A 25,185-nucleotide genomic window follows, 5' to 3' on the forward strand; every position below is an offset into this window, starting at 1 on the left:
GGTTACTGAATGAACCGCCTTTGTGGATTCACACAAGATGTTGCGTGTTACACACTGAGGACACCGATGTAGGTGCTCCAACGCTGAAGAAAAGGATAGCTAGAAACGAAAGAGATAGAGAGACAGAGACAGAAATAGAGGGAGGGAGGGAGAAAGAGAGAAAGAGAGAGAGTCAAAGAAAAAAGAATAGGGAGAGAGAGAGACAGAGAGAGACAGAGAGAGAGCCACACCTCAGTGGCCTTCTCTGCTCTCCAGATTGCTGGTGGAGGAATCCCAGCACTCAACTTCCCATCATCCCCACCCTCTTGGGAGTGGAGGGTCTGTGGAGCAGGGGAACCAGAGTCCCCACACAGGCTGTAAAGTCTGGAACCCCTCCCTATTTCTGTCTTGGAGGCCTCATCCTCCAAGCCAAGGCCTGGGTGTGCTTACCATAGCTGTGGTCGGCAACTGGCCAAGCAGAGAGGAAAGTTGGCTGTTGCTGGTGAGCTGGTTGGAGACCGGAGTGGTGAAGAGAAGGTTCGGCCCCTCCCCGGTTGAGCTAACGCCTGTCTCTTCCTCTGTTGAGCAATTATTTCTTTATTTATTCATTTGTTGAGTACATATTAGATACTATATATATATATATAAGTAGAAGCATGAATTGAATGCATAAAATGTATACAATTAAAGAGAACATTAGGACAGGGATGGGGTGAGGTCAACAGTAGCCAGTCTGAGGTTAAAATTTTGGGGGTTTTGGGATGAAACCACAGAGTCTGGTAGTGCATTCCAGGCACTGACCATTCTGTTGCTGAAGTCATATTTTCTGCAATCGAGTTTGGTGCGGTTGACCTTGAGTTTGTATCTATTGTGAGCTCGTGTATTGTTGTGGTTGAAGCTGAAGTAGTCATTGACCAGGTAGGACATTGTAGTGGATGGTTTTATGAGCTATGCTTAGGTCAGACCGAAGGCGGTGTAGTTCTAATTTTTCTAAGCCCAAAATTTCAAGTCTGGTGGCATAAGGTATTTTGTTGCGAGCGGAGGAGTGGAGGACTCTTATGAAATATTTCTAGACACATTCAATTGTATTAATGTCCGATATGCAGTGATATGCACGGACACCTCAGACACACACACACAAAACCTCACACGCCCCACCTTATTTCATTCACTCCGGAATGTGCTTAAAGGGAAGTTGGTTTTTCTCTCTCCGGTTTAACCCATTCAGGCCCACTCTCCTCCTAACTTTTGCAGAAATCACCGACCAACAGGTAGAAAACCAACTTTTAGAAATTTTCTCCTTTGAGCAAAAGCCAAACATGCTTCACAGGACCGCATTTGCCTTTTTCCAAATGCGGGCTGATGGTTTTGTGATGCTTCAAAGCAAGCAGAAAGACGGCAGCGTGAAAGAAAAAAAAAATTAAATTTCCCACAACAGAAAGTGGAGTTCTGTTTGCAAAGGAAGAATGCAAAAAATGTGGATATTTTTACAGAGTTGGGCCGAAGCCGATGTGAATATTTTCAGAATTTGGTTTTCGGACTGAACCGGGAAAACAAACCCAACCGGCCTTACGATCAAATTTCTTCCCCGCATTCCTAATCTATACAGTGCTGGAAAAATAACAGGAAGCCAGTTTTCTGCAGCGCTTTGATTTTCCTTTGTGCAAAAAGGCCGCAGAGGGGTGAGTGAGTCATCCCCCTACTCCTCTGAGTAAACTCTGAGAAGAAGAATGGGGGAAAGAAAAAAAGAGAGTTGTAGAGAGACATTTTGTTCCATCGTCTTGTGCCAAGAGACGGAGAGCTAACTTTGCCACATGCCAGCTATCACCGCTTCTCCTCTTCTAGAACACACCTGGAGGCTTTCCCCATAACCATGAGGACTAGAGCCTTGACATTTCTAAAAAGAGAAACGCTACTCGGCTGAATTTCTGCTCTGCTTTCATCAGGACTGGATATGAGTCTAACCAGTGGTGGTTGCTACCGGTTCGCACCAGATCGGGCGAACCCGTAGTGGTGGCGGCAGGAGGCTCCGCCCACCCACCCAGACGCTTCTGCACATACGCGCACAAGCGAACCGGTAGCAACGGGATTTGGAACCCGCCCCTGAGTGTAACTAATGTGCAGTTAGGATTTTATGAAGTCAATATTTTCTGTCCCGCCTTGCAGTAGAGAAAGAGAGAGAGGCAAAAGAAAGAGAACTGAAAGAAAGGGAACAAAAGAGAAGGAGAAAGAAAGAAAAAGAGGAAGAAGGAAGGAAGGAAAGAAGGAAAGAAAGAAAAACGAAAGAAAGAAAGGAAAGAAAAAGAAAAAAGAAAAAGAAAAAGAAAGAAAAAAGAGAAAAGGAAAGAAAGAAAGAAAAAGAAAGAGAAAGAAAGAAAGACAGAACATCTTTTAAAATCTTTTTATTATTTTAATTCCTATTGCATGTAAGTTTTGCAAAAGTTCATCTTTTTAACATCGCGAACTGGCCAGAGTTACCTTGCGGTACGATGGGCAGCCAATATATTTAATAAATAAATAAATACCATTTTAAAAATAAATAAATAAATAAGAGAGGCTTCTTTTCAGAAGAATTTTCTGAAGATAAGCTGACTTTCTTCTCCGCCCTCTTGCAAACTGGAAAAAGTCCAGCAGAGATCCTTTTCTTTTTTTTTTAAAGAAAAAATTGCAGGGTTGTGTGCTAATGAAAAGGATTGGGCAAAAATTCAGATTAAGTGTTCCCTAGCAACCAAAACGGAAGGGGGTGGGTGGGTTAAACAGAGCCCGTGGCAACACCCAGGACAACACAATCACAGTGGTTGTGAAAGACACAACCTCCCAGTTGCATTTTTGCAGTTCTGTCTGTCCCAACCTTCCCCTTCGCAAGTTGTGACTTGAACATGAACTTAAAAAAACCCACAAAACTCTCACTGGCTCTCAAACCAGCATTTCCCCAAATATTTAACCCTTGTGAATCCTGGCTGATTTTTTTCTGCGCTTTGCTGCCCCTCCACCTTGTGGCCAACAGAGGAATCGCCCCCACTTAAAAAAAATACATAAGGAAGGAAATACTGTGGGCTGAAAGAAACAGAAGGAAGGGGAAGAATGGATGCATTCAATCAGAAGGAATTTATTGATATTAGAAGGAAGATTCCTAAGGACACTGAGGGGGTTGGTCTACATCCATCTAGATTTGCTTCTTGATTACTCCAGGCAGAATTTGGGGTTTTCTTTCCTCATTGTGAGACGCGGTGGCTCAGTGGCTAAGACGAGTTTGTCGGTCGAAAGGTCGGCAGTTCAGCGGTTCGAATCCCTAGTGCTGCCGCGTAACGGGGTGAGCTCCCGTGATTTGTCCCAGCTTCTGCCAACCTAGCAGTTCGAAAACAGGTAAAAAATGCAAGTAGAAAAATAGGGGCCACCTTTGGTGGGAAGGTAACAGCGTTCCGTGCGTCTTTGACGTTGAGTCGTGATGGTCACATGACGCCGGAGACGTCTTCGGACAGCGCTGGCTCTTCGGCTTAGAAACGGAGATGAGCGCCACCACCTAGAGTCGGGAACGACTAGCACATATGTGCAAGGGGAACCTTTACCTTTTATCTTTCCTCATCTTGTACCCTTTTCTGGAGTTTGGAAGAGCAAAGGGGCTGCTCGAGACCCTGATTAGAGGAAAATCCAGATGATTACAGAAACCCCCCCTCCCGCCCTTTTCTCACCCTAAGTTTACATTTCCATAGATACATCCCAAAGGGAAGAGATCACGACCCCGTAATACCCTTTGCTGGGTATCGCCTTGGACCAAAAGGATTGATTTAGAGATGATTAGATTAACTGATTAGAAGAAAACTCAACAGGATCGAAGAACATCTGCAGAAAGAAAGGAAGGCATGAAAGCAGAGTGTCCTTCAAGCTCGCATCTTCATCCCATCTTCTAGGGTTGCTCCTGCTTCTTCTGGGCCAACAGATATTCATACAGCGGGTTACAAATTACACACGATTTGCTTTCCACAAGAGAACTGCTCGGCTTCTCCATGATGGCTTGTTGGTCATCGTCCTCCAAAGGGGGCTGAGATTCCTGGGCCCATGAGCCACTTCCGTCATCTTCCTCCACTTTGGGTTCCTCCATTTCAGGTTGAGGAGCTTCTCCTTCACGGTGGACTTGCTGCTGGTTAAGGGCAGCAGGTTCTTGAGTTTTGTCTCCCTCTCCAGCCGGAGATAATTCAGACTGGCCTTCAGCTTGGGGGGCTGGTGTGGGATGGTACCCCTGGATCCAGCTTTCCTGGCCCTCGGTGATCTGTCGTTCACTTGGTTGGGAGAGAACTCTCTTGCTTGCAGGTGAACCTACCTTTGGTTGGACTTGGTCCACTCCTGCTTCTTGGGCTTCAGTTTGGCGTTGCAGCCACCTTCTTTGGGGACCTCTCTGTTCTGGTCCAGATAAATTTTGGCTCTCTCTTGTGGCCTGGTGCTGTTCATGTGGACTCACCAGGCTTCGTTCTGCCTTAGATTGTCCCGGCTTCCTTGATGGTTGAGGTTCACCAGACTCTGGTGGCCTTTGGTCTCTCAGCAGATCAAGTTCACGGTCAGCAGTTTGGTTGGAAAGAGAGGTGGCTTCACGTGGCCGAGTGCTGTCCCCCATATTATCTTGTGTTACTTCAGTATCCCTGAAATTAGGGTCAGAGGACTGCACTGTCCTCTGTTGCTCACCATCCCTTGGGTCAACTTCATATGGGTTGGAAGGCTTCTGACCATCTTCTACTAGGTCAGTTTGTGTGCGGCTCCTCCATCTCTGGTCAACAGACTCATGTGATGGCATTCTCCTTGGTTGTTGATCATCTTTAGGGCCAACCTCATATGTTGGTGATCTCCTCTGGTTGATCTGTCTTGTACCAGAGTCATGCGATGAAGTTCTTCTTTGGTCTTCACCTTCTCTTGAGCTAACCTCATAAGTTTGGGTCTGCCTCTGATCAATGTTTTCATCATCAGAATCATGTATCGAGGTTCTTCTCTGGTGTTCACTCTCTCTGCGGTCAACACCACGGAATTGGTCAACATCTCTAACCTCAACATTGCTTCTCCTTTGCCCTTCGCTTTCTCTTTGAGCAATATCGATTGCCCAAATTTGTCTCTGGGCATTGCTTAGTCTATTATAACTTTGTCTCCTCCCTTCACTTTGTAGAGTATGTCTGGACTCGTATAACTGTTGTCCATTCCGGTCATACTCTCCTGGACTATCAGATGGAGAAAACCTATCTGATTGTGTTGGTCTGGTGACTGCTTCTCTTGATTGGAGTTGTTCCCTTTCATCAACTCCTGAGTCAACCAGCTGAGGCCTTCTCATCTCCCTCTCTCTGGGTTCTGAGTAACGTAACTGAGGCCTTCTCCTGTCTCTTTCACTGTCCCAGGTTTCATGTTCATCATACCTTTGCCTCTCCTGGTTGTCTTCTCTCTTGGGTGATTCACGAGGTTGGAGCCTTCTCCTCCTTTCAGCATCTCTTTCTTGGGACCGAACCTCGTAGTTACGGGGTCTCCTCTGGTCATCTCTCCTTGCTTCTTCATAACTTTGAGATCTATCATACTTGGGGTCCCTGAGTTCAGGTTCTTGGGATTGGGGTCTCCTTCTTATGCTTTCTGTTGCACGGGTTTCGTCCCGGCTGAACTCCCGCCTTCTCCGCTCTAGGTCCTCAGGACGTTGGGATCTTCTGACCTCTTCTCTGCCTTCAGACTCATGAGATCGGGAAGGTCTGTCCATATTCTCGAGCTCAGAAGAATAGGGCCTCCTCCTCCTCCTCTCTTGTTCCCTGCGTTCCAGATCTTCCACTTCTGGCCTTCTTGAAGCTTCACGTGGTCGTGGTCTGCTCCACTCATCTTCAGCTCGTCTCCTTTCAGATCTTCTGACTTCTTCCTCTTCGGCCTGGATTGCTCTATCGACATCTTCTCTCGATTGAAAGACAGAGCGTCCTTGTCTCCTCCTCTCACCCTCTCTGTGGTCAGCTTCATGGAACTGTGGTCTTCTCTCACCTTCTCTGGACAATGGGCGATGCTCCTCATACTCCGCTACTGGGCTACGGTGACGAATACGATCTCGGCGCTCATCAGCCACACGGGGTTCAAAGGCGCGAGACCTCTGCTCACTATGCAATTCCGGCTCCCTCCTTCCATCTTGCCTTTCTCGCCGTTCACGAGACGGACGACTTCTTTCAACATCGTAATCTGCACGATCCACTCGGGCTTGAGAACCATGTCTGAAGAGTCTTCCCTGAGCTTCCTGATGTTCAGTCTCTTGGCCCCGGCGTTGCCTCCCATCTTCCCTCCTGGATATGACTATTGGAGAATAGAGGTCTTCTTCATCTCTGTCCAGGAGACCCCGAGCTTCACGTCTGTCATTGTCATTTCTTCTCACAAGTTGTCGGGACTGGCGGGGAGAGTCTTCATCCAGTGCTGATTCCCGTTGTCTCCGTTTACCGGGTTCTGGTATCTCGATATCTTCCCACTCTTCAGGCTCATGCCATCGTTGTTCAGGGTCTCTTTCCTGACGTTCCTGAGATGGACGGCCTCTCCTATCACCATCCCTCAACTCGGGTTCATGTCCTTCAAAGCTGCTATCTTCTTCTTCTTCTACTTCTTCTACAGGCTCAATGGGAAGGTAGCGTCCCATCAACTCCCCCCGTCTTCCTTCCTCCATGGAAGTCCCATCTGAACCTTGTCTCTCATGGACAAAGTCTCCTCTCCTTTCCCCATCCTGAAGCTGCTGACTTCCTCTTTTGGATCCTCCTGCTTCTCCTTCGCGTAGGGCTCTGCTACTTTCCTCCCGAACAAGATACTCTCTGGGCTGCAGGTACCTGTAACAACCCGTGGCAATTTGGAAGACGAAAATCAGGTACTCGTTGAAGTCCACCAAGCTGTCTCCATTGACGTCCAGCAGCTTGAAAGTGAGCTCAATCGTCTGAGGGTCACAAGGATTCTGGAAGTGAGGAGAAATAAAAAAGAAAAGGGGTTGGTTTTTGGGATGGACCTACTGGTCATTCCAACCACCAGTAGCACCTCAACATTTGTCACTCTTAAGATGATCATTTATGATGTTTTAAATGGAATGATATCCAAAGATAAATTATCCTGACCAATAGGATTGCTCAGTGGTTGGCATAGCCAACAATGGGTCCTGCCCAAGGTTCACGGGTTCAGGAGAACCTCTAGTTAAGATTCTGTGCAGTTTGGAGAACCCACAAATCCCAATCCTGACTGGCCCCGCCCACCCTGCCGCTCCCCTCCCGGGAGTCCCTGTGCAGCCCGTTTTGGATGCAGGTAAGTGCAGGGAGCACGCGGGGGCTCAGAGAGGGAGAAAAACGGCCCTACCAGAAGTTCAGGAAGGCCAGAAATGGGCCTGTTTCCAGAGGGCCTCCGGAGCCTGGGGAAGGCAAAAACGTCCTTGGTGCAGTAGGCTGACTAGGCTACGCCCATCATGGCCAAGCTCACCCAACAACTGGGCAGAGAACCCCTTGCTAAAAAATTTTGAAGCCCACCCTGCTCCTGTCATCCCTTCAACCCCAAATTCTGGTCTTTGCTTGGCCTAGATGTATCCGCTGACATCCCCCCCCTCTTTTCTGTAGTTGTAGCTCAGTGTGTTTTTAGTCTTGTAGAGCTGGAAGGGGTCATAGAGGTTCTCTATCCCACTTCCTAGAATATGCTGCACCAGACCATCTCTGATAGGTGGCCCTCCAGGCTGGCTTGACGTCCTCCACCGAAGGAACGCTGTGTAAGGATTCATGGTGGATGGTGCAGGATCCTAGCCAGAATGTGGATGAAGGCTGCAATCAGGACATGGGCTTGGGACGAAGGGTCCTGAAAATCCATCACGGTGGGCATTGCCCAATGTCGCCCCTCATCCCCCACGGTTGGTGCTCACCTCCAAGACTTCAGCAAACTCTTTCTGGATAAGCGTCTTCATTTCTCTCCGGTTGAGAGCGAGGTTGCCATCCTGACATCGGGCATACTTGTGAAAGATTCTGACGATGGTGCAGACACTGTCCAGAAAGTAGCTCATCCTGAAGTCCCTTTCTGCAAAGACAGGGAAAGGGACCGTGAAGAAGGAAGGGCCTTTCTTTTTCTACGGTGCCATCCCTTTCAAGGACCTCTAAGGGACTGCTCAACTCTCCCCACCTTCTTCTGTCTTGATGTCCCCCCATTCCCCAATTTTTCAACTCACCCAGCTCAGCAAAATCAGGTGAGCAGCCTCAGAGACAAAAGTGTGGAAACGCCAAGAAGCCGAACCCCTTTTATAGGTTGGCTAATTGTACCGTGCAAGGCGACACCCTCTTCAAAGGACAATCTGATTCATCTTCAGTCCCGGCTCCTTCCACCTCTGTGCCTTCTGAACAAATTGCTCGGCGACTTGTATTTCCACCTTGTCGTCGTCACGTTCCCCAAAAAATGGAAGCCTAAAATAGCATTTGCTGTCTTCCTGCAATTTTAAAGGAGGAAAGAACCGTGGCCTTCCATACCTTGTGGGGTGATCATCGACGTCTCCCCGCTTCTGAGGTGCTTCTGAGGTTTTATCTGGACATCACGCAATGCGAGGGTTGGAAGAGATGAATTCCATAGCACATGCAGGTTTCTTGATTCGTCTTTAAGTTCAAAAACTAAGATTGGTTTCCGGAAGGAAGAGTGTTTGAGCTTGGGCAGGAGAACATGAGGTCTTGTGACAACATCAGGATTTATGGTTTCATCCGGTGCAGAATTCCACAGATTATGGTCCAGAAGAGATCTATCAATCAACGGCTTTTAGCTCTATTCATTAGCTTTCCTCCAGGTTGGGAAGCAATATATCCCAGAATGATAGATTGTGTAGGCCAAGAATGGGTGAGGTCCAATTCTCTGTCATCACCCAGCAGGAGAACCTCAAGAAACCTCTGTCACTAATGGAGGGAGTCAAACAAATGGCCTTGGTGAAGGACAGATTTATCTTCCCAGGCTTCAGTGTCTTATTTTTCTTGCAAAAAAACCTACAAGGAGAAACAGAACCAAGTTTGAGGGGTACGAATGTTCTCCAGGAGCCCAAGTTTATGTGATCGTCCCCTCCCTTTCCAATTTTTTAAATTAACCTTAACCATTAAGGTAGGTAAGACTTCAACTCCCAGAATTCCTCAACCAGCAGGTTTGGAGACAGTTTGGGGCAAGAAAATGTTTGGAGCCAGGTTGGGTTTTGAATCCAAGCGTGGCACGACCCTAAGGAGTTATGGTGGGGTAATAGTGGTAGGAGAAGATATGGAAAAATCTACAATAAAAATTATAGTTATGAGGTAAATTGTACGGTGAGTTAAATCAGTTGGATGCGCTCAGTGGTGGAATACATCCTCCACAGATGGATCCCCAAAAGAAGGGGGCATTTTTTTTGGAGGGCTGAGAAGTTCTCAAGAACTTTGAGGGCAACTTTGTTTGCCCAACCACAAATGTTTTGAGCAAGGCGGGTCAATCTGGTGACTATTTTCAGAAATATTCCTTTTGTTTTGTTCCTTCAAAGTTCTCTGGTCCTTACCCTACACCATTTATCACTTTATTTTAAGGTTCCCTGCCTTGTTTGTTCAACCCGTCGAGGTCACCTCCTTGTTGTTTTTCGTTCCCTGCAGAAAAGGATGTGAGTAATTTTTGTCCTGTAGCCACTTCTTTTAGCGGCTGGGCTAATTACACCTCGGATAATGATACCTTAACTCATCTAGTAGTTAAATTTAAATGGGTGTCTTCCCCAAATGGAGAATACAGCAACTCTGGTGGGCTGCAAGCTCCAGCTTTGGAATCAAACTCTTGGGCCCGAAAGGGATCTGGTTTGATGTTGCCCATGAGAAGATAGAGACCATCGGATCATTTTTCTTGCTGAATTCAGTTGGGTCAACTTCTCTGTCCTTGTAAGAAGTCAAAACGAACCTCTCTTCCTTTAGTTGTTTCTCCAACCTGCAGCACACCCAAGCTTGTATTCACCAACATCACCTTTATGAGCACAATCGGCTCTAGGTTGTGATTTCAGGAAGATATCTCGATGAAACATCAGGCTGTGACTCGGTGCCAGCACAACGTGGTCATCTGATGCTTTTTCAAGGTTTCAAGACCTTCCCCCCCATAAAGCTTCAAGGCATGATGAAGCATAGATGATGGATCTTGTCTGGAGAACCTGCCTTCAAGAGGCCAACAGTTGGTTGACCTTTTGACTTGGACGATTTGGGGGGGTTGTGTGTGCAAGAACAACTGTTGACCCCCCCCAAAGCCAATGAAGCTAGATGGTTAAAAGCCTTCTAGATATTTCTTCACCCCCAATTCCCATTATGCTTGTCCAGTGGTGGCTTCTGGGAACTGGAGTTTGGTGGACCCTGAAAAATATGGAGTCCCACTGCTTTGAATGTCAACGTGCCAACTTTGATGTTTTGGATCTGGTAGGGTTTGAGGAGCTAAGAAACATAGGATAGTTGTACAAGTGAAGCTTGGCCCCAACTATTAGAAGGTGGAAAAATTACTCAAGCCAGTGTCAGGGTTCCAAGTAACCCACTTCTTCCCCACCACTTACTTCTATAGCAAAGCCCTTTCCAACAAAGGCATCCCTCACAGTGGCTCTTCACGATCTGCCATTCCGAGAGAAGCTAGGAAGTTAACCATCCTTACTCATTTCTCTCAAATCCCCAGATCTTTTGGAAAATGGAATTTCAATGCAGGACAAATGCGACGTTTCTCCGAACCTCTGAGCTTCCATGCTTTAGTTTAGACCAGGGGTTGGCGATCTTAAACACTCAAAGAGCCATTTGGACCCGTTTCCCACAGAAGAGAAAACACCGGGAGCCACAAAACCTTTCCCGTGCCTGACTATTTTTCCTGAGTAGCCACAGAACTAGCATCTGTAGTTGAATTAAACGTTCTGTTTTCTTCTGAAACTTTTCTTGGATTTATCTATGGTTGGCCTACCAGGGGTCGAAAAGCTCAATAAATCGTGTGCCGATGGATATCACACATTGGCAATTGTGACGCATATTTTGAGTGATGGAGCTGCAGCAGACGGGTGAAAGAGCCACATGCGGCTCCAGAGCTGCGGATTGCTGACCCCTGGTTTAGACCTTCTCTGGATTGCATCCTTGGTTTATTCAGAAGGATAAATACGTGAGGTGCTCCCTTCCTCTCCTGCTCAAGAACTGCATCCCAGAAGGAAACGACGCCCCTAAAATTAGTATTATTACCCCAAGGGTGCGGGCTGTCATTTGCTCACGGTGGTTATTTATCTTAAAAAAAGATTTGCTAAAAAAAAAATGTCCCCCACCTGTTGAAAAGCAGGAATGATTAGTCGAAGAGTGTAGACTTGTTCTACCAAGGAGTTTCGGGTGGCCATCAAGTCTGAGTTGCTACAGGGATCTCGAATTTCAAGTATTGCTCCAAGCAACATGTAGGGAAGGAAAATACTGGTAGCCAGGAAGGAAAGAATGGGGAATTGAACAGAGGTGGGTTCCATATAATTTTACCACCGGTTTGCCACACACAGAAAATGTGGGTGTGCGCGCATGCTTCACTCATGTGCGTGCCATATGCGGATGCACACCTTTTACGCATGTGTGCCTTCTGCACATGTCCTTTGCTCTTGCGCATGCAGCTTAGAAAACATGGCTAACAGGATGGCATAGCGCTGGGGCCTTACACATACATGCTGGTTCTCCGCCAAGTCTCCGAATTTTTATCGCGTGACTGGGGGGGGGGGGATGCTGCAAAATTCATAAGTGTGAGGACCAGTCGCTTTCTTCAGTGCCGTTATAACTTCGGAAGGTCACTAAACGAATGGTTACGAGTCAGCTGTTACAAAATAGATTTGGGAGGGACCCTGGAGGTCTTCTAGTCCAGCCCTCTGCTCAAGCAGGAGACCCTATCCCATTCCAGACAAGGGGCTGTCCAGTCTCTTCTTAAAAACCTCTTCGCATTAACCAGTAAGGGTTTCTTCCCGCCCACATAATATTTAATCGGAGATCTAACCCTGGAAAGATAGAATTCCGGTTAGTCCCTGGAAACTGATGTTATTTTGGTATGTTTATTTTAAAAAAGACAGCTATGAGGGGGTAAGTTGAAATACAAGGATTAACAACCTGCTTGAAAAAGGCGAGGTGTTGCAAACCGGGCTGGGCTGGATGTAAATTTATCTATCATCCAAGCAGGGTGTCAGCATCTTAAGAAATATATAAAAAGGAATTGGATACCAGCTATTCTCCAACAGTTCCCTGAAGGCTTCAGACCATTGAATATACTGAGCTGGGTGAGTTGAAAACTACGTTGCTACATTGGGAAAGAAAATATATAATATTATATATTATATTATATTATATTAAAATTAAACTTTGGAGATTGCTGAGAAAATTAGAAAGAGCAGGACCAAGCTGGAAAGAGGAGAAGCTGGGTAGATTAAAAGGATTGAGGAGTCATATTTTGGGGCAACGTAGCTTAGAAAAAGGGGAGAAGAAAAAAGGCAGGGAGGATAGAGACTTTGCTCCAGTGAATGGAAGGAGGTTAGCTTATCCCGGGACTCAAATATAGATGCTGTTGTGGTCCGCCAGCGGACCTGGTAGCAGATTCAGACAGCGAGGAGGTTGGGGAGGAACAAGGGCCAGTCCTGGAGTCTGGGGAAGTCTCTGACAAGGGCTCTGCATCAGAGGCAGAGTGGGGGTCAGGGCCGCATGACAGTTATCAGCTGCCTTCGGAGTCAGACATAAGTGAAGCAGACGAACAGCTGGAGCCTGTTCCCAGTGTGCCCATGCATGCACAGAGTTGACAGGAGAAGGGAACAGGTAAGGAACAAGGGTTGACTCGGGAGTAAGGCCACAGGTAGACAATGAATGGCCCCTCCCATAGGGAATAAAAGAGGAGTGGAGGGGTGTTTGCAGGAGACAATTAGTTCGCTTAATTGGTTTGTGACTCTCTGAAATCAGCCTGGCAGGTCTCCAAGCCAGATTAGGTCTGTGACTGTAAATTCACCCTTGAAAGACTTCGCTGGATGTGAATGAGAGGATTTCACAGTAACTTAATAAAAAGGGATTTTTGTCAGGACAAGGAGTCTGTTTCGTGGTTTGGGAATGCCTAGGTCAGAAGAGGTGCAAATTTTCTTTCCCTTGTTTCTGCAGACAAAGTCTTTGACATGGCTGGTCTCGTGGACAGTATCTGCACCATCATCGCCGTCTTTCACAAGTATGCCGACAGGAAGAGTGAGCATTCCTCCATGAAGCGAAGGCAAATGAAAAGACTCATCCAAAAAGAGTTTGGTGACATTTTAGAGGTAAGGAGGTTCTGTTGTGGCCCACCAGCAGCCAGTGGAGCTGGCAGCAGATTCGGACAGTGAGGAGGTTGGGGAGGAACCTGGGCCAGTCCTGGAGTCTGGGGAAGGCTCTGATGAGGGCTCTGCGTCAGAGGCAGAGAGGGGGCCAGGGCCGTCTGACAGTGATCAGCTACCTTTGGAGTCAGACATCAGTGAGGCAGACGAACAGCTGGAGCCTGTTCCCAGTGTGCGCATGCATGCACGGAGTTGCCAGGAGAAGGGAACAGCTAAAGAACAAGGGTCGACTTGGGAGTAAGGCCACAGGTGGACAATGAATGGCCGCTCCCAGAGGGAATAAAAGAGGAGCGAAAGGGGAGTGGAGTTTGCAGGAGACTTTAGTCTGAAAGATATCGGCCTGGCCACTCTCCAAGCCTGATAAATGTCGGTAATTGTGAACTGTCTTGAAAGGAGAGGAAAGACTTTGCTGGAGACGAATTCACTGTCAATTAAATAAAAGGGGTTTATTTAAAATCGGGACAAGGACTTGGCTTCGTGCTGCAGGGGAAGCCTAGATCAGAATAGAAGGCTAGTTTGGGAACTTTAGAAGTCGGGTGAAGTTGGGAAGAGTTGTCCAGTCTTGAAAGTAAAATCTTTGTGATTTCTGGTTCCCCCCCCAGAACCCTCGTGATCCTCAAATTGTCAAGCTGACCTTCCAACTGCTGGATGTGAACGGAGATAATCGCGTTGACTTCAACGAGTTCCTCTTCCTCATCTTCGAAATGGCCACTGCTTGCTATAGTGTCTGGCATCTCCAGGAGTGTCTTTCATACAGTGAGGAAAGCAGGAGAGCCATGCGTGACGAGGAACCACGTGGGAATGGAAGCAACCGCCGGGAGTTTCTGGAGGAGGACAGGAGAAGAGGCGATGTCCCTGAGAGACGAGGTGCCGACAGGACCTCCCTCCAATCCTTGGAAGAAGGCAGGCGAGGGGAACTTTCCAGTGAACTTCGAGAAGAAGTAGACCGCCACTTTGAAGGACATGAACCCGAGTTGAGGGATGGTGATAGGAGAGGCCGTCCATCTCAGGAACATCAGGAAAGAGACCCTGAACAACGACGCCTGGAGCCTGAAGAGTGGGAAGATACTGAGATACCAGAATCCCGTCAACAGAGACAACGGGAATCAGCACTGGATGAAGACTCTCCCCGCCAGTCCCGACAACTTGTGAGAAGAAATGACAATGACAGACGTGAAGCTCGGGGTCTCCTGGACAGAGATGAAGAAGACCTCTATTCTCCAATAGTCATATCCAGGAGGGAAGATGGGAGGCAACGCCGGGGCCAAGAGACTGAACATCAGGAAGCTCAGGGAAGACTCTTCAGACATGGTTCTCAAGCCCGAGTGGATTGTGCAGATTACGATGTTGAAAGAAGTTGTCCGTCTCGTGAACGGCGAGAAAGGCAAGATGGAAGGAGGGAGCCGGAATTGCACAGTGAGCAGAGGTCTCGCGCCTTTGAACCCCGTGTGGCTGATGAGCGCCGAGATCGTATTCGTCACCGTAGCCCAGTAGAGGAGTATGAGGAGCATCGCCCATTGTCCAGAGAAGGTGAGAGAAGACCACAGTTCCATGAAGCTGACCACAGAGAGAGTGAGAGGAGGAGACAAGGACGCTCTGTCTTTCAATCGAGAGAAGATGTCGATAGAGCAATCCAGGCCGAAGAGGAAGAAGTCAGAAGATCTGAAAGGAGACGAGCTGAAGATGAGTGGAGCAGACCACGACCACGTGAAGCTTCAAGAAGACCAGAAGTGGAAGATCTGGAACGCAGGGAACAAGAGAGGAGGAGGAGGAGGCCCTATTCTTCTGAGCTCGAGAATATGGACAGACCTTCCCGATCTCATGAGTCTGAAGGCAGAGAAGAGGTCAGAAGATCCCAACGTCCTGAGGACCTAGAGCGGAGAAGGCGGGAGTTCAGCTGGGACGAAACCCGTGCAACAGAAAGCATAAGAAGGAGACCCCAATCCCAAGAACCTGAACCCAGGGACCCCAAGTATGATAGATCTCAAAGTTATGAAGAAGCAAGGAGAGATGACCAGAGGAGACCCCGTAACTACGATGTTCAGTCCCAAGAAAGAGATGCTGAAAGGAGGAGAAGGCTCCAACCTCGTGAATTAGTTGAGAGAGAAGACAACCAGGAGAGACAACATTATGAACGTGAATCCCGGGACAGGGAGAGAGATGGGAGACGTGCCATGTCCCTCGAAGCTGAAACCAGAGATGAAGATCGAAGAAGGCCTCAAGAAAGTGCCTCCAGATATGGGGAAAGGGAGAGCCTTCCAGAAGGAGATGCCCGAATGAGACGTGCAGGACGAGACATGGCGAGTCCTTCTGAGGCTGGTCGGAGAGAGCTTGATCCCAGCAGCCCACAGCAGGTTTCCAGGCGCAGAGCTCCTGAACTCAGAAGATCTGAGCCCCGTAGCCTTATGCCAGACATCAAAGGCTAGAAAACGAAGGTTGAAGCCAAAGTAAGCAGCAGTTGGGTAACTATAGTTCTCCAGACCTTGAGAAACTACATCTCCCAGTAGTTCTGGTCCATCTTCTCTAAGACAAGAGTTGCTGGGAACTGTCATTTGATCAATATCTGGAGAGGCTCTCTGTTCCTTGTCCTTCTTTTGGAATGTTTGACCAAGAAGCCAACCGGTTTGTTCATAGTTGTAACCTTACTATTGTCAATAATGCTATATTTCCCCACCTATCCTAGCCATTCGAGTAACGAAGAACAAATTGAAGACATCCATCAAGAACATTCCTCAAGGTGGACTAACGGAAACCAGTCTGGTTCTTCCTTGATGTTGAACGTACGAAATGAATGTGTTCACTGTTGATCAAACGACTGTCAACTCCATCGGATTGTTGAACGCCAACCGTTCTCTATTTTTCCCCTTCCCCTTTCTTCTCTAATTTTTTTCTAACTTTGGATTTAGGGTAAATCCAACTTGGTGGATTCGTGGGTTTTTTGGTGGGCTACTGGTGATGGAAATGAAACAAGATAAATAAAGAGCAGTTTCTTCTAAACAAAGTCCATGTTGTTTGTGTTTTGGGGTGACTTTTAGTTCTTGGGTGGGTGCACTGAGGTTAGAAACAGGTGAGGACACAATCCATCTTGTAGAAAATGATGGAAACTTATCAAGGAGAGATACAACACTGGAAATTTTTAAGAGATTGGACAATCATTTGTCTGAATTGGGATAGGGTCTCCTCCTTCAGCAGAGGGTTGGATTAGAAGACCTCCAAGGTCCCTTTCAACTCTGTGATTCTGTATCCTCCGAGTGTGGAGAACAACATTCTCTAAAGCAAGGATTGACAACTTGAAGATGCGTGGACTTCAACTCCCAGTATTCCCCAGCTAGCACGGGCTAGGAAATTCTGGGAGTTGAAGTCCACACGCTGAAGACTGCGGGGCCCCTTGAAGTCCAAAAGGCATGACCCAGAATTGGAAACTGCCCCTTTCTGGAATGCTGACACACGCCTTCAAGTTGCCATGGCTGAGAAACACAGCTCTAAAAACATCCCATAATACATTTCGTTAAAATAATCTGCTATCTATCCATTGACCACAAGATGGTGCTCAAAGATCATCAGATGTTGTTTCTCTCACTAAAGTCATGTAACTGTTCTCGGTTTATAAAGGTAAAAGTAAAGGTTCCACTCACACATAGGTGCTAGCCGTTCCTGATTCTAGGGGGCGGCGCTCATCTCCATTTCAAAGCCGAAGAGCCAGCGCTGTCCGAAGATGTCTCCGTGGTCATGTGGCCGGCATGACTCAACACCAAAGGCGCACGGAACGCTGTTCCCTTCCCACCAAAGGCGGTCCCTATTTTTCTACTTGCATTTTTTTTATGTGCTTTCGAACTGCTAGGTTGGCAGAAGCTGGGACAAGGAACGGGAGCTCACCCCGTTACGCGGCGCTCGGGATTCGAACCGCTGAACTGCCGACCTTTCGATCGATAAGCTCAGCGTCTTAGCCACTGAGGACCTTCTAATCGTAAATCAGGCACTCGGTTTCCATCACAGCAGGCTAGATTAAAATATGTGGATAGTTTTTGACTGGGAACCTAACTTTTAAGTGAGGTTTGTAGTTTTAATTTCTTTTCAGAAATTAAAACTAGTCCACTTTTTGCTGAATTATTCCTGTTACAAAACCACGCAAATAGCGCAGAGAAGAGCAAATAAGATGATTAAAGGCCTGGAGACTAAAACATATGAAGAACGGCTGCCGGATTTGGGTTTGGTCAGTCTAGTGAAAAGAAGGATTGTGTGTGTGGGGGGACATGATAGCAGTGTTCCAGTATCTGGGGGGCTGCCGCAAAGAAGGGGGTCAACCTATTCTTCCAAACACCTGAATGCAGGACAAGAAATGACGGATGGAAACCAATCAATGAGAAAAGCAACCTAGAGTTAAGGAGAAATTTCCTAACAGTGAGAACAATTAACCAGTGGAACTACTTGTCACCAGAAGTTGTGGGTGCTTCTTAAAAGCTGGAGGCATTTAAGAAGAGACTGGACAGTCACTTGTCTGGACTTCCCAAACTTCCTGTAGGCCCGTTTTTCACCCTCTCCAAGCTTCCATGTGTGCCCTGCGCTTACCTACATCCAAAATGGGCTGTGTGGAGACTCCTGGGAGGGGCAGGGTGGGGTGGGTGGAGCCAGCCAGGAGTGGGATTTGGGGGTTCTCCAAACTGAACAGAATTTTAGCTAGAGGTTCTCCCGAACCGCTGTGATTCCCTCAATACAGTCAAACTATTTACTAAATCTGCACTACTATTAATCTCCTCATCGTTCCCACCACCCATCTCCTCCCACTTATGACTGTATGACTGTAACTTTGTTGTTGGTATCCTTATGATTTATATTGATATTGATTGTTTCCTGATTGCTTATTTATACCCTATGACTATCATTAAGTGTTGTACTTTATGATTATTGATGAAGGTATCTTTTCTTTTATGTACACTGAGAGCCTATGCACCAAAGACAAATCCCTTGTGTATCCAATCACACTTGGCCAATAAAAAATTCTATTCTATTCTATTCTATTCTATTCTATTCTATTCTATTCTATTCTATTCTATTCTATTCTATTCTATTCTATTCTAAGCCCAGATGTAGACCTTAACAATTCATTCTCACGAGTAAGACATGTCTCTTGAGTCAACCAACCCAAGAAGAGTCCTATTTCATAGATGGAGACTACCAGACAACGGTTGGTTGGTCTTTCTCACTCTTGACCATGTAGTCTATGATTGAAAGGCCAACACAAACTCGAAAAGGGTCAGTTTGGATGATTGCTACTTCTTTTCAAGCATGAAATCATTGTGTTGTAAAAAGGAAGCGTACCACATGTGCTTGCAAATATTCTTTTATTGTATCACCGAAAGAAGCAGAAGTTTAGAAAGAACGATTTAGATTGGTTAAGATACACCATTTGACACTTAGCTATGAATTTTTGACCATTTACAGTTGATCGTCTACATCACACTTCTAGGTTGTGACAAGGTTGAGCTAGACTGTTCATTCTACAGTATGGCGGACAGCTTAAGGAAGTGTGGCTCAACTTGGACCACTTGAAGATGAGTGGACTTCAACTCCCAGAATTTCTCAGCCATTCATGGTGGCTGGGGATTTGTGGAAGTTGAAGTCCACCCATCTTAAAGTAGCCAAAATAGAGAAACACAGACCTAAGAAGATCTGGAACATCTATAGTATGAATAGAAACTCAACCATCTCATGAACAATTTTGTTATACAGTTCTGACATTCATTGGATCATGGGGACATTCTCTCAATGCAAAGCTGGATCCTTTATTGCATTATGGAACGATTGTATTATTGTATTATTGACTTGATATAAAAGATAGCTGGAGATGGAGGCTGCATCCAATAAACCACTCATCCTGAGCTTCACAAGGTCCTTCTTGTGATACCAAGGCTAAGTGGGCCTACTGGGAGACAGAGGACGGGAGAGAGAACATGGTTACAAAGATCTCAGGATTCTTCTCAAAGATTCCTTGCATGTAGAAATGAAGCATGTTTGAAGCAAGGATCCTGGTTCTTCATAAAGAAGCAAAGCAAGATCTAAACTACTTGAGATCCACCAAGCTTAATGTAGCTCACCCCTGGCATTTACTGCAACTGGCTGTGGGCTGTGCTTCTCCACTCACGTTTTGTAAGATGTAGTTGGTGAGCAAATCCAGGAAGGTTTTCTCCAAAGCTGCCACAAATCCTGGGTGAGATAGATTGATCTTGGTGGATCAACTGTGTTTCCATGCTTTTGTGGAGAATTTCTTGGCTTTCTAGGAAGTGTTTATTGCTTTGTAGACCAGGGAAGAGGGAACTGTAATGGCCTCTGTTTTAGCTGGAACTCGGCAGGTTGGAATGGGCGTCTGGGAGAAGAACCTTGAGAACATTGGACGATTGTGAGTTCTCCAGGCTCACCGCATGGGTATCTCTCAGCTACTTGAGGCCTGGTCAATTCCTTAGACACAGCTCTCTGCTCTGATGGACCACGTTGGCATTGTCCTAATGTTGTGGGATGCCTTTCCTTTTCTTGATGAGGTCGGTAGACTGGCATTTGAGGTTCTTGACGTCTACTTATGACCTGCCCTGGAGCTTCAACTTCTTGGTCCTGTTGGACAACCGAACGCTGCTCAACTCCTTGAGATTGACGTCTCTGTTGGTCATTCTGATGCTGTCCCAGCGTGACAGAATGGGATTCTTGGTCACAAATCTGGACCACCTGTGGATTCCTGAGTTGGCCAGATGCTGATCGTCTTTCTTCAACCTCCACTTGCTGGTTCTTTCCTCCAGAAGGCCTTTGAATAGTTTCTCTCAATGGTTCATGGAGGACTTCCCCAGCTGAGATTTGTTCCATCTCAACAGCTGATCGTTGACTTCCTCTTTTCTGCACTGATGTTTGGGAGGTCCCTTCCTCCTGACGTGTGCTGCTCCACTCTTCCACTGGACGTTGTTGGGATGTTTGCTGGGGAACACTCTGAAGAACATCTTGACTTGCTTCTTGATCTGGGCTGAGGGGTTCCTGAAGACAGCGACGGCGGGTGGGAAGAACACTTGGATGCCTCTGAGCAGGAACCTGCTCGGTTCTCATTTCTGCTGAAGAAGTTTGGCAGGTGAGATTTCCCCTTATCATGTCTTCAATTGTTCTCTGAACTGATTGCACCCTTGATGTTTGTGTTCTTGGGCGAGTAGAAGCCTCTTCCTGTTGGGACTGCTCCTGATCGTCATAACTGGTCTCCACTCTGGTCCTCTCCCTCTCCTGTTCCTGAGTGAGTTCCTCTGCATCTAAAATTTTCTTAGGGGGCACAAGCTGCTGGCAAGGACGAGGAAATGCTTGTGAGGTTTGGGCCTCCTGCTGCTGTGTGCTAGTGATATTTCGCATGGATGGTCCATCTCTGGACATTTGTTGAGGTGGGATGTCCCGCTGTTCAGTGCTGTAGGTATCTCTTTGGGCTGGTCCATCTCTGAACAGTTGTTGAGGTGGGATGTCCCGCTGCTGTGTGCTAGTGATATCTCGCATGGATGGTCCATCTCTGGACATTTGTTGAGGTGGGATGTCCCGCTGCTGAGTGCTGGAGGTATCTCTTTGGATGGTCCATCTCTGGACATTTGTTGAGGTGGGATGTCCCGCTGTTCAGTGCTGGAGGTATCTCTCTGAGATGGTCCATCTCTGGACATTTGTTGAGGTGGGACGTCCCGCTGCTGTGTACTGTAGGTATCTCTTTGGGCTGGTCCATCTCTGAACAGTTGTTGAGGTGGGATGTCCCGCTGCTGTGTGCTAGTGATATCTCGCATGGATGGTCCATCTCTGGACATTTGTTGAGGTGGGATGTCCCGCTGCTGTGTGCTAGTGATATCTCGCATGGATGGTCCATCTCTGGACATTTGTTGAGGTGGGATGTCCCGCTGCTGTGTACTGGTGATATCTCTCTTGGATGGTCCATCTCTGGACACTTGTTGAGGTGGGATGTCCCGCTGCTGTGTACTGGATGTATCTCTTTGGGATGGTCCATCTCTGGACATTTGTTGAGGTGGGATGTCCTGCTGCTGTGTACTGGAGGTATCTCTCTGAGATGGTCCATCTCTGGACATTTGTTGAGGTGGGACGTCCCGCTGCTGTGTACTGGTGATATCTCGCTTGGATGGTCCATCTCTGGACATTTGTTGAGGTGGGATGTCCCGCTGCTGTGTACTGGAGGTATCTCTCTGAGATGGTCCATCTCTGGACATTTGTTGAGGTGGGACGTCCCGCTGCTGTGTACTGTAGGTATCTCTTTGGGCTGGTCCATCTCTGAACAGTTGTTGAGGTGGGATGTCCTGCTGCTGTGTACTGGTGATATCTCTCTTGGATGGTCCATCTCTGGACACTTGTTGCGGTGGGATGTCCCGCTGCTGTGTACTGGATGTATCTCTTTGGGATGGTCCATCTCTGGACATTTGTTGAGGTGGGATGTCCCGCTGCTGTGTACTGGTGATATCTCTCTTGGATGGTCCACGGTGGACACTTGTTGAGGTGGGAGGTCCCTTCCTCCTGACGTGTGCTGCTCCACTCTTCCACTGGACGTTGTTGGGATGTTTGCTGGGGAACACTCTGAAGAACATCTTGACTTGCTTCTTGATCTGGGCTGAGGGGTTCCTGAAGACAGCGACGGCGGGGGGGAAGAACACTTGGATGCCTCTGAGCAGGAACCTGCTCGGTTCTCATTTCTGCTGAAGAAGTTTGGCAGGTGAGATTTCCCCTTATCATGTCTTCAATTGTTCTCTGAACTGATTGCACCCTTGATGTTTGTGTTCTTGGGCGAGTAGAAGCCTCTTCCTGTTGGGACTGCTCCTGATCGTCATAACTGGTCTCCACTCTGGTCCTCTCTCTCTCCTGTTCCTGAGTCAGTTCCTCTGCATCTAAAATTTTCTTAGGGGGCACAAGCTGCTGGCAAGGACGAGGAAACACTTGTGAGGTTTGGGCCTCCTGCTGCTGTGTGCTGATGTTATCTCGCTGGGATGGTCCATCTCTGGACATTTGTTGAGGTGGGATGTCCCGCTGCTGAGTGCTGGAGGTATCTCTTTGGGCTGGTCCATCTCTGAACAGTTGCTGAGGTGGGATGTCCCGCTGCTGTGTGCTAGTGATATCTCGCATGGATGGTCCATCTCTGGACATTTGTTGAGGTGGGATGTCCTGCTGCTGAGTGCTGGAGGTATCTCTTTGGGCTGGTCCATCTCTGGACATTTGTTGAGGTGGGATGTCCCGCTGTTCAGTGCTGTAGGTATCTCTTTGGGCTGGTCCATCTCTGAACAGTTGTTGAGGTGGGATGTCCCGCTGCTGTGTACTGGAGGTATCTCCCTGGGTTGGTCCATCTCTGGACATTTGTTGAGGTGGGATGTCCCGTTGCTGTGTACTAGTGATATCTCGCATGGATGGTCCATCTCTGGACATTTGTTGAGGTGGGATGTCCTGCTGCTGTGTACTGGAGGTATCTCTCTGGGTTGGTCCATCTTTGGACATTTGTTGAGGTGGGATGTCCCGTTGCTGTGTACTGGTGATATCTCGCTTGGATGGTCCATCTCTGGACACTTGTTGAGGTGGGATGTCCCGCTGCTGTGTACTGGATGTATCTCTTTGGGATGGTCCATCTCTGGACATTTGTTGAGGTGGGATGTCCCGCTGCTGTGTACTGGAGGTAACTCTTTGGGATGGTCCATCTCTGGACACTTGTTGAGGTGGGATGTCCCGCTGCTGAGTGCTAGTGATATCTCGCTTGGATGGTCCACCGGTGGACACTTGTTGAGGTGGGATGTCCCGCTGCTGTGTACTGGAGGTAACTCTTTGGGATGGTCCATCTCTGGACACTTGTTGAGGTGGGATGTCCCGCTGCTGTGTACTGGAGGTATCTCTTTGGGATGGTCCATCTCTGGACATTTGTTGAGGTGGGATGTCCCGCTGCTGTTTACTGGTGATATCTCGCTTGGATGGTCCATCTCTGGACACTTGTTGAGGAGGGATGTCCCGCTGCTGTGTACTGGAGGTATCTCTTTGGGATGGTCCATCTCTGGACATTTGTTGAGGTGGGATGTCCCGCTGCTGAGTGCTAGTGATATCTCGCTTGGATGGTCCACCGGTGGACACTTGTTGAGGTGGGATGTCCCGCTGCTGAGTGTTGGGGTTATCTCGCTGGAACGGTCCACCTGCTGGACCCTGGCATTCCTGGACTTTTTTATAACAGGCTTTGACCACCTTGAAGACCAGGACTGTAAATTCTTCAAAACCCACTTTGCCGTCACAGTCGGTGTCTAACAGATGGAGCACCGTCTCAATCGTCTTGGGATCATACGGATTCTGCAAATAAGAAATTATACAAAGATCAATTTGTCTCATCTCAACTCCTCTCGATTATGCCCTGATACCCATGAATGGCTTCGCTCACGTGCTCTATTCTGATGGACATCTAATGGGGTTATTTCTACTCTCCTGCATTCAACTACTAAGTTCTTGGGAGGACATCACTAGTAACTGGTGCAAACCCTGAGAAAGTTTCTTAAAAAAAATAATTGTGTAGATTTAAGATAATAGGTAGAGAAACCGATTCATAAATTCTGTGCATTTGGTTGGGAGCACTCAAAGTTGAACGACTTTTTAGGATGCGAATTTCCTCTTTAGTTGGGTTGACTTGCCACCCCAGACCATAACATGGCGGTTTGGTTTAGAACTCAGTTGTGGTTCTCCAACATATTTGGAGGCACCGAATGCCAACAAACCACAATCGCATCTAACCATGGCTTGGTATGTGATCCACAGTCCAGATTTTGTCCCTTCCTACTCTATGCTTCCAATTTCTCTACCGTGCTTCTACTAGACAATCCATTATGGTCTCCTCCTTCCTTTTGGCCTAAATTCTCAGCACTCACCACAATGACGTCAGCAAACTCTGTTTGGATCAACTGTTTCAGCTCTCCTTTGCTCAAGGTATTACAGTCCCCATCATCCTTGGCATACTTTTCGAAAATGCAGATGATGCTGCGAATGTTGCGCAGAAGGTGAGGCATCTCTTCACACATTTTAAGGGTCCTGGAATGAAAGAGCAGAGAGAGGACAAGGTTGACTCATGATGGCCATTTTCCATCTTGGTATTCAAGACTGATTGACGGTCTACCAGGCAGGACTTATCACCACTCCCCAGTCTCCAGCTGCATCTAAGCATTCAAAGCTGCTGCTTTTTCAAGGAACAGCGGCTTTTCTCTCTAGAGCAAAGAACCTAGTCCTCATGGATCTCAAGAAATCCCAAGATTGAACTTGGAACGAAGGAAGCTGCATTCAGTGTCTGTCTAGTTTCTTCTGAAGCAATGTGAAGTTTGTCTCAGCCCTGGTCCTTCAACCACTACTCCATTCCTTCCTTGCTCAGATTTGTGAACAACTTCTACGGGTCCCTCATCTCAGCTCATTTCCCCAGGTTTCTATATCCAAGGACCATCAATGCATTTTCTCAGCTTCTTCCTCCAGATCTCCTCCTTCTCTTTCATCTCCTTCTCTGTCACCTTCTCCTTCTTCATTCCCTTCTTATTTTCCTCCATCATCCTCATCTCCTTCAATCCCCTTTTCTTCATCCCCCTTTCCTTCTTCATCCCGTTCTCCATTTCTTTCTCCTTCACTCCCTTCTCCTTCATCTCCTCCATCCCCACTTCTCTTTTTCCTCTTATCCTCTTCTTCTTCATCTCCTTCATCCCTTTTCTTCATCCCCCTTTCCTTCTCCTTCACCCCTTCTTCTTCCTTTCCTCCACCATCCTCTTCTTCATCATCTCCTTCAACCTCCTTTTCTTCATCCCCTTTCCTTCTTCATCTGCTTCATCTCCTCCTTCATCCCTGTTTCCTTCTTCTTCATCCCCTTCTCCTTCTTTTCCTCCACC

At 47.4% G+C, this 25,185-nt stretch overlaps 3 protein-coding genes across 6 annotated transcripts in view; 1 reads left to right on the forward strand and 2 right to left on the reverse strand.

Moving 5' to 3' along the window:
* Positions 1-16,228, forward strand: part of LOC131186675 (trichohyalin-like) — a 28,809-nt gene extending 12,581 nt beyond the window's left edge. Inside the window, exons 1-4 of one of the 3 annotated variants that reach the window (XM_058160513.1) lie at positions 440-559; positions 12,129-12,226; positions 13,089-13,240; positions 13,897-16,228. In XM_058160513.1, coding sequence (XP_058016496.1) covers positions 13,103-13,240; positions 13,897-15,720 — 1,962 coding nt within the window. In that variant the 5' untranslated portion in view covers positions 440-559; positions 12,129-12,226; positions 13,089-13,102 and the 3' untranslated portion in view covers positions 15,721-16,228. Of the gene's footprint in view, positions 1-439; positions 560-8,506; positions 9,587-12,128; positions 12,227-13,088; positions 13,241-13,896 lie in introns of those variants that run through there. The other 2 variants (XM_058160514.1, XM_058160512.1) reach the window with 2 other exon arrangements.
* LOC131186674 (trichohyalin-like) lies at positions 3,733-8,402 on the reverse strand. 2 transcript variants are annotated; one of them, XM_058160511.1, is made up of 3 exons: positions 8,159-8,402; positions 7,859-8,010; positions 3,733-6,916 (listed from the first exon to the last, which is right to left on the reverse strand). In XM_058160511.1, exons 2-3 carry the CDS (start codon positions 7,994-7,996, stop codon positions 3,887-3,889), a joined length of 3,168 nt encoding a protein of 1,055 aa, XP_058016494.1. In that variant the 5' UTR covers positions 7,997-8,010; positions 8,159-8,402; the 3' UTR covers positions 3,733-3,886. The 2 variants fall into 2 exon arrangements, with proteins under 2 accessions (XP_058016494.1, XP_058016493.1); XM_058160510.1 differs by having other exon boundaries at positions 7,859-8,402.
* Positions 16,229-20,574: 4,346 nt separating the features above from the next.
* Positions 20,575-24,327, reverse strand: LOC131186797 (TRIO and F-actin-binding protein-like). The gene is made up of 3 exons (XM_058160720.1): positions 24,190-24,327; positions 22,116-23,620; positions 20,575-21,925 (listed from the first exon to the last, which is right to left on the reverse strand). Exons 1-3 carry the CDS (start codon positions 24,325-24,327, stop codon positions 20,575-20,577), a joined length of 2,994 nt encoding a protein of 997 aa, XP_058016703.1.
* Between the last annotated feature and the right edge of the window lie 858 nt (positions 24,328-25,185).

The sequence above is a fragment of the Ahaetulla prasina genome, chromosome 17 (assembly GCF_028640845.1).
Source record: "Ahaetulla prasina isolate Xishuangbanna chromosome 17, ASM2864084v1, whole genome shotgun sequence".
NCBI lineage: Eukaryota > Metazoa > Chordata > Lepidosauria > Squamata > Colubridae > Ahaetulla > Ahaetulla prasina.

Excerpts from the sequence above, each read along its gene's own strand:
- LOC131186674 (XM_058160511.1), bottom strand. The coding sequence starts at position 7,996 with ATGAGCTACTTTCTGGACAGTGTCTGCACCATCGTCAGAATCTTTCAC. Across the intron at positions 6,917-7,858 it reads AGTTTGCTGAAGTCTTGGAG|AATCCTTGTGACCCTCAGAC; the intron begins GTGAGCACCAAC and ends CCTCACTTCCAG.
- LOC131186797 (XM_058160720.1), bottom strand. The coding sequence starts at position 24,327 with ATGCCTCACCTTCTGCGCAACATTCGCAGCATCATCTGCATTTTCGAA. Across the intron at positions 23,621-24,189 it reads AGTTTGCTGACGTCATTGTG|AATCCGTATGATCCCAAGAC; the intron begins GTGAGTGCTGAG and ends TCTTATTTGCAG. Across the intron at positions 21,926-22,115 it reads AGTTATGACGATCAGGAGCA|GAACCCCTCAGCCCAGATCA; the intron begins GTCCCAACAGGA and ends CGCTGTCTTCAG.